Raw genomic sequence first — 8957 nt, forward strand, 5'->3', positions numbered from 1 at the left:
CTATAACTAGGGGTCAATGGATATTAAATGAAACCCAAATGTTAGTAAAGTGATACAAAATATTCGCAATTTATAAATACACACATACATTTGTATGTACATACATATATACTTACGCATGTGTCATACAATTTTTATAATTTTAGCGGCCACTACCAGATGAATGGCAATTGGTGAAACGCTTTCAGCTAATCGAAGCACAGCCTCGACGTATCCACAGCCATGTCCAGCAAGCTAAATATGAAGACGGATTCAAGCTCTCACTCTACCGCAGCATAAGATATGTAGAATATTTTGAAATGCACTATGAAATTCATGAACACAATCAGATTGGTTTGCCGCTTGTAAAGCTGCGCTATCGGCACATTGACCTAAGCGCCAATGCGACACTCAACTCAGTACATCCATTTAAATTGCAAATCACTTTTAAGCGGGTTGGAGAAGCCGTGCATAGGAGACTTATGTTCGAGTCATTGTTGCCAAGCTTACTTTTGTCTGCATTAGCGTTCGCCTTGCTGCAAATGTATAACTTTAGAAAACGATGCACCGCCGTAACTGCTGAGTTTTGCGCGCCATCCTCTTGTTTGCTGGAATTCCTGCTACACTTCATCTCTTATGCCGCGAATGCGATTTTGCTTAGCGTCCTTTCCTACATATTCGTCTATCCATTACAGTTTCTGGCACAACGCACCATTGAGATCACATTGCCTGTCATGAAAGACGATCAACGCTCATTGGAAATTCTAATTTATGTAGCCTTTCTGTTAAAGGTAAACAACATGCATGCTAGCTAAGCCTGTGAAAACTTCGCAAGCGCAACTTTTTAAATTGAATTTTATTTCATTGCAGTTGGTTTTCATTTGCGTGCATCTCTGGCGCGTCAGTCATTTTGATCTGTTTCTCATTGATTGGGAGCGACCGCGTACTTGTGAGAATAATCATTTCACATTAAAGAACAATCTGGAAACTTCTTCCGTCTGCTCCAGTGTACGGACTTTTGCCTCTGATAATGTCTCGGCTTGGAGAATAATTTTCATTGCTAATGAATGGATCCGTTTGAGCTTAAATCAAAAGCACTCGCCTGTGTGGCAGGGCCTCTTGGTGCTACCTTTGGCGCAGGTTAGGAAGAACCAAACATTCTAAGATGGTTTGTTATTAAAGATTATTTGATTCACTTTTTGATTCAGATTTGGCTTACTAATCCTTTGATAAGCAAGGATATCGCTCTTCAACTCTTTCTAATAGCAACTGCTAGCATATTGATTTACATCACTCAACTAATAATCCGACATTTTGTTGTTAACGGTACTTTTGGCGATCCCCTGCAAAAGTTCATCGATCTCTGCTCCTTGTCTAATGTTTCGGTATTTATGTTGNCATTCACTTGCAGATTTGGCTTACTAATCCTTTGATAAGCAAGGATATCGCTCTTCAACTTTTTCTATTAGCAACTGCTAGCATATTGATTTACATCACTCAACTAATAATCCGACATTTTGTTGTTAACGGTACTTTTGGCGATCCCCTGCAAAAGTTCATCGATCTCTGCTCCTTGTCTAATGTTTCGGTATTTATGTTGTTGGAACACAACTTCGGCTTCTACATACATGGACGATCCCCAAACGGGTTTGCAGATACGGATATGTACTCGATGGTGGTGCAAATGCAACGGGACTCACAGAATCGCTGCAGTCGCAAAGGCCTACTAGGCGATTCGGATCAGCAGAGCTACATAATTTTGCCACCTATAAATCTGCGGTAAGTGGATATTAAAATAATTTGTGAAAATATTTTTTTCCAAACAGGATGGGAAAAGACTGATTCTCATTTCAGAACGAAAATTAAAATAAAGCAGTGAAGAATTCTAAGTTCGGACAGGGCTGATTATTATATGTACCTGCATACATACATAATAAGTATATGAAAAACTTAGTATCTTCTGAAACCACTCTAAGGCAATGTTATTTCCCAATTGTAAGTGAAATAACACAAATTTGCTTTATCTAACTTTTGGTTGGACAATAAGATTAAATTTTAAGTTTTTCAATTGAGTAATAAAGCAAAAAACTGCGCATAGTCACCCAGTTACAGTTGACAAAATTATTGTCGAGTGACATAAGGCCCGCGGCCATATTGGAAATTGACATTAGGACCACTTCAAGGGGCCTTATGTCCATTTGAGATGGTCACAATGTCAATTGACTTTATGACCGTTTTGAGTTTGCCTTTATGGCTATCTACGGAATTTTGTATAGACACGACCATTTTGAAAACAAAAAAAAATATAAAATGCCTTTAGTTCAACTGTTGAAAAGTTAAAGCTACAAAATTCAAAGTTTCAATGAAAAATTAGTATATGAACAAGTCAAATGGGCGGATATGAGTGAAAAGAAAAAATAGGTAATATACATATGGGCATTTCCCAAAAAAGGTAAACCGAAAATGCAAGTAAATGAATTTAAACGGCTTTATATTTCGCATTCAGATGGCGAAAAGAGGTTTTGAAAACGGGAAACTGTGGAGAGAAGAACTGAAAAAATTAAATAAAAAATTAAATTTAGTATGTGTTACTAGTAAAAATATTGTATGGGGGAATATCTGTCGCGTCCGATATGTCGCGTCCGTTACCAGATTTTAACTCAAAATTAAATCAACAACGAATTGCTTCTGATTAAAAATGAATTGGTTGTAACGGTCCATAATCAGACTTTATTTAAAGAATGTTTAATAAAGGAAAACCTTACACGATTCGCTGAGTTTTGCTTAGTTTTAACATGTACTCTGAAATCACTTCTTTTTTTGTCGCGTCCGTTATGCCCTACTTTTCATCGATTTTCTCGACTTCAGTGTTCCAAGCGCACCTAGTTTTTTGTCAACCAAAGGACGGTATAAAAGCTACACAACTGCAAATTTTTTTACACGTGACTTCAGTTTTCGTATGATTTATTTAACTCTAAAGTCGTACGAATGTCGCGTCCGTAACCCAGGAAATACCCATATGTATATATATATATATAAGTATAAAATTTTGGAAGTGTCCATTGTCGCGGGGTTCGCGTTCGCGACGAATTGATAACCTCCTCCTTTATTTTAAGTCAGTTAAAAATCAGTTCGTTTGTTATAAATACTTTCTTCTTATAAATTTATTTTTCATCTTTGATACATAGGTATATTACTAACCTTAAAATAATTTGAATACTGTCATTTTACTTTTTATTAAAATCTGGGTTATTTTGATAACAAATTCGACGTGTTGTTGTACCTAATTTATTTTTTTCCTTTTAATAATGTCATTTTAATTTGTTTCTTTGTTGTAAAAATAGTTTAACTATTTCTAATGCCTAATTTCCTCTAGGCATTCAAATGACAAAAAATGTGTGCCATTTAAAAAAATTCCATGTGGAAATGAACTTAATGACTATTTTTTTAATGTAATGACATGATTAGTTTTTAATGCCCGACTTTGTCATTTGTCATTTTCGCCATTTGATGCCTAGTGGAAATCCAGCATAAGGCAACATAAATTTTCAAAAGCCCAATAAAACCATATTGGTTTTATTTCCATTTCCAGTTAAAACTAAGACCATATCGAAATTATTTATTTACAATCGCAAAGGCAAATATAGACATTATGGTCTATGTATGGTATGTAGTCATTATGGTATATGTATTGGTGTCACTTTTGAGTTGATTGTTGCTCTTTATTTTAAACTAATAANATGTAATGACATGATTAGTTTTTAATGCCCGACTTTGTCATTTGTCAGTTTCGCCATTTGATGCCTAGTGGAAATTCAGCATAAGGCAACATAAATTTTCAAAAGCCCAATAAAACCATAATGGTTTTATTTCCATTTCCAGTTAAAACTAAGACCATATCGAAATTATTTATTTACAATCGCAAAGGCAAATATAGCCATTATGGTCTATGTATGGTATGTAGTCATTATGGTATATATATTGGTGTCACTTTTGAGTTGATTGTTGCTCTTTATTTTAAACTAATAATAAGCAGGAGGAAATCCTTAGAAACGATAAGTTTTAGCGTCCATCATATCCAAACCCGCTCATACACCTGCGTTCAACTAATTAGCACCGAAATTAAAAACGATATTGTTTGCAACTTATGTTTATTTATTTATTTTTAATAATTTTCATTTCAAATATAATTTAATCTATAAAAGAAACCACATAAATAAGGGTTTCAAAGCTTGCACAGGTAAAAAAAAAAAAAAAAATTAATTAAACTTAAAAAAATTTCATCAATTTCATTTTTCAAAACATTTTTTTCCATATAAAGATTTTGATCATACATTATATGGAAGAAAATGCGCAACACCCTCCACAAAAAAAAAATCTAAAAAATGAACGGCAATTTTTAGCGACTTGAAACTTGCATTTTATTAGACTAAAATTGAATGGGCTACAAAATTGCATACCCGAAAGTTTTTTAAATATTCTAATTAAAAATATGGAAATTATGATGAAAATGTTTTTAAGTTTGATAATGTTTTTTTTAATCTGTACAAGCTTTGAAGCTTTTATTTATGTGGTTTCTGTTATAGATTGAATTATATTTTAAATGAAAATTATTAAACATAATTCAATAAACATAAGTTGCAAATAATACGGTGTTGCCACAAAAAAAAATACCGAATTCCTCAAAAACATATGAAAAATCCTACAGATATGAGTATTGTGTACTACAAACTATTTACAGGTACAGTATAAAAATTAACTACATTCTCCAATTCAATTGGTGCATTTGTTCTTGTGGCTCAAATAAAGTATCACCGTTATTTTTATACCCGAGCGCACTTGTGCACAAGGGTATTATACAACCGTTATTGTTTGTAACAGGCAAAACGAATCGAGATAGATATAGACAAATGTATACATAAATGATCAGAATGAAAAGAGAAATCGATTAAGCGGTGACTGTCTGTCCGTCCGTCCGTCCGTCTGTGCACACGATAACTCGAGTAAAAATTTAGATATCTTAACGAAACATGGTACGTGAACTTCTTTTGGGCGTAGGACGGATGGTATTGAAAATGGGCGAAATCGGACAATAACCACGCCTACCTCCCATATAACGGTAATTTTCAGAAATACGAAAACTGCGATATTTTAGTAACTACTGAAGATAATTCACTCAAAATTGATATTTACGATGAGACGGAAAACATGAATATTATAAATTTTTGGCAAATGGGCGTAGCCACGCCCACTTATGGTTACATGTGTATATCTTGGTAACCGCTACACCAATTTCTTCCAAACTTGGCCTAGTTGTTGGTCCTGGTACAGCATACTAAATGGCCGAATGGTGAATGCTTCGTACTACAAGCCTGCAGGTCCCAGGTTCGATCGCCGGTTGGAGCGATTGCCAAAAAAATTTTGTAAAATTGATGCAAGGTTAGAAAATCCAAAAACTGGAAGAATACTTCAGTGACTAGTGAAGCAAAATTAAACAAAATTTAAATTAGTCAAAGCTTGGAAAAAAGTAACCGCTTTCCTTCAATTGTTGGGATTATTATAAAAATTTTGGAAAAGTTTTGCATATATGTATGTAACTGACCAAATTTTCACTACGAGTACAATCACTTCCTATGAAATACCAATCCTCAGAAATGTGTGAATACATGCACCGTGTAAATAATGTCGTTTCCCTGCAAACCATTTTTTCAGAGTGTTCTGAATCGTAGAGAAATCATCCGACTTTTTCAGAATTTTCTAAAATAAAATAAACCCTGCACACTTCGATTCTTTTACGAAATTTCGGATGCAAATTGGTTAAGCAATGATAATAATGCTGCTATGTGAAGAATTTCTTGGAGAAATTTTTCAGAATTTTTTTATTTTTCGTACAGAAATTTCTTTACTAGTTCGTGTAAACCGCTTTGTACAATTTTCTTTGAAGATTTGTAAAAAAAATCATAACAGAAATGAGATACTGCTAAGGATTTCGTTAAGATTCGGGGTCTTTGGTTTGCAGGGTTCTCTCGAACTTGGACTTCTTTACTTTTTACAGCCATGTTTGTGTCTATTCTATGATATTTTTAATTTGTATCTATATTTTCACATAGAATTTACTTCGAGAAGTTAATGGCCCCTTTCCAACGGTCTTACAGCATTTCGCAAGCACATTTTCAAAAAGAAATAAACACAATCGACGCTGCTGTGGAGCGTAGTTCGGCGGCTTACAGCAGTCTGAATCGGTTTCTATGCGCTTTTATAGACCATGTAAGTGAGTTCGGAAAATAAACCATAAGTACTTATTCTTAATGTATTCGAATGCAAACTTTGATTCATTGCAGGCTATCAAAGACATGGATTATATTATAAAAGAGAAAACTTTCATGGAAAAACTACTAAACTGTGAATTCAATAATTATTTGACCGAAAGTAAGTTACGAAATACAGTAAATTTGCATTAATAACACTGGATCACAAATTTTAATTTTGTTTTTGTTGTCCAGACACCACTGTCCAATTCCTATGTGAGGCAATCCAAGCTATTTCAATGAAAATTATGATTTTTTTTTTGATTTTGATATAAACTGAATATAATGTAGAAACACCTCTAAGATATGGCAAAACGCGAGGAAGGAAAAAAATAAATAAAATTTGCAAAAGTTATACAACAACAAAAATATTAGGTGTTCCGCCGTAAGCCATTGTTTTTCACATCATATCTCGATAAATATTGGTTGTATCAAAAAAATCAATAAGTACTTTTTTATTGACAGAGTCAGAGATTTATAAAAGATTTTTAATTTTTTTCAAGTCCACTTTTCCATACGTTTGTTAACGAACAATTTAGAAAGTTGCTAAAAAAACATGTTTGCAGGTTTTTAAAAATCTGCAAAAAATATATGTGATAGAGTGAATATCAAAGATTTAACTGAAAATTTTGAATTTTTAAAGGGTGTCTCGATATAGGGCCTCAGATATTAATTGTTTAGTAAAGCAGTGACTGAAAAAAAAAAATTTAAAATAAAAAATTTAAGTTCAAATTTCATCAAAATACGTCAAGTGGGCCACTTAAAAACCTTTTATTTCGGATAACCAAGATAGGTTCGTACTTTGGTAGAGGTCCAGGTAATATTTGTTTCCCTATACTTTATTTTGCAATATCCTCTTACTTTGCGAAAAATTGCGAAATTAAAATTAACATAATCATTTCTTTGATTGGCCATATCTCCTGAACGGGCAGAGATAACTTAATCATTTTGGTCTAAATTAAGCACAAATTCTAGAAATCGGATAGTGGCATCCATAGAACATTTTTTGCTATAAACCAGAGTAATCTAAATATCTAATAATTTTTTTTTAACATTTCAGGTAAAGGCACATTCTATATTGATAGTGAAAAATCGTTTGACCGACTTCTTTTATATGGTAATAGTTTGAATCTATTCGTAATGGAATTAGCGTTGCTCTTGGCTTTGTACATGATGACATCTAATTTAATAGCAGCAATTGTCGTCGTTTATTTGCTCAATAAGGTACTTAGAAACCCGAGATTTTTTGTGCGCACAACCCTTACGAATGTTTTTGGGTTTTTTATTTATTTATTTATTGTACAGCTCTTACGGCACATCTTCCATAAATGGGTGCGCCAAAATGTCACAACCAAAACTTCCATTGACCAACGGTTTCTGATGTAATCTGAACTATCAAGTCATCAGTGCAGTGGTATCCAATCACCAATTTACGGAATTTTAAGTTATGTATATTTTAGGGAATCTATGTACGTATTTAGTTTCTAAGTTAGTTTGACAAATAAGCAGTGCATTAATCTCAGAATAGAATTTTTCTATATAAAACAGAATTGAAGGATTTCTTTGACGACATCGAGAGATCTATTATTTAAATGCATTACTCTTACTTATGAAATAGAGTTTTATAAAAGTTGAGCCTTTTTAAAGATGAAATTGCTAAAGCCCTTTATATTTCTCAAATCTTTCATTTATATTCGAATAAAAAATCAAAACAGGCAGAAAGACTACTTCACTTTCTCATCATGATTCAATAATACAAGGTTGTGTAATTTGTGACACCTAAAATTTGACACTCCTTTATCTAGATTTGTATTTTGGAAGTAGGAGAAAGGGGAAGAATGTGATCGCCTTTTGCAAAACGGTAGTAGGAAGGTACTACAAAAAGTACGCAAAGTATACAATTAGAAGTAAAATGTGTATTATTTATTCTATGAGAATTTGCAATATATTTGGTGTTTTAATGGAAATACTAAAAAATATATAAATATGTGCATTTTTGATTGAAGTTATTCATCATTTCCTGGAACCGACCGTTCAGCTATGCAAAAACGAAAACTGCAGATCAATAGAACTTTTTATGCTTATTTCAACCATGCCAAAATTATTTGGCGCAAGTAAAAAAATCAAGACGTTCTAGAAGGTTAAAGTTCAGTTTTTAAATTTTTTAAATATTAATATCTTACGAACTGTAGGTATAACCGATAAAAAAACTAATGACGCCACCATAAAGATAATTAATTTGTTTTTCAGCTGGTGTACATATTTTATAGCGTCTTGTATTTTTAAACCAAAACCACTAAAAAACGAACAAATGTTATTTTTTCATGAAATAATCTTTTTTGAAAAAAACTGTATAATTAATGGTAAAGAAATTTATATTATTTAGAAGTAGCTAAACGGTTACTATTCTACACTTGTTCTAGAAAATTACGCAAACGAAGGTGATGCCAACGAATATTTAGTATGACGAATTTTGGGTTTTACTAATAATATCGCTAGAAACTGTAGAGTAAGCAACATTCTGCACAAGTAAAGGAGCCGATTTTATGTGTGGGAGCGAGAAGACTGTTTTATAACAAAACCTTTCTATTATTGAATCATGCTTTCTCATCATACATATGTATGTAAAACTCATGATTATTGAATAATGGGTAAAACTTTTCTCTCAGG

General features: G+C 32.8%; 1 protein-coding gene across 1 annotated transcript in view; it reads left to right on the forward strand.

Moving 5' to 3' along the window:
• LOC108375840 (meckelin) overlaps positions 1-8005 on the forward strand; it is a 17764-nt gene extending 9759 nt beyond the window's left edge. Inside the window, exons 5-11 of the mRNA XM_017631985.1 lie at positions 147-770; positions 850-1119; positions 1391-1758; positions 6090-6246; positions 6321-6408; positions 7348-7511; positions 7593-8005. Coding sequence (XP_017487474.1) covers positions 147-770; positions 850-1119; positions 1391-1758; positions 6090-6246; positions 6321-6408; positions 7348-7511; positions 7593-7673 — 1752 coding nt within the window. The 3' untranslated portion in view covers positions 7674-8005. The remainder of the gene's footprint in view (positions 1-146; positions 771-849; positions 1120-1390; positions 1759-6089; positions 6247-6320; positions 6409-7347; positions 7512-7592) is intronic.
• Positions 8006-8957: the final 952 nt, after the last annotated feature.

This window comes from Rhagoletis zephyria, unplaced genomic scaffold, assembly GCF_001687245.7.
Source record: "Rhagoletis zephyria isolate East Lansing unplaced genomic scaffold, Rhagoletis_zephyria_1.1 Rzeph_scaffold_09515, whole genome shotgun sequence".
In the NCBI taxonomy this organism is placed as follows: Eukaryota; Metazoa; Arthropoda; class Insecta; order Diptera; family Tephritidae; genus Rhagoletis; species Rhagoletis zephyria.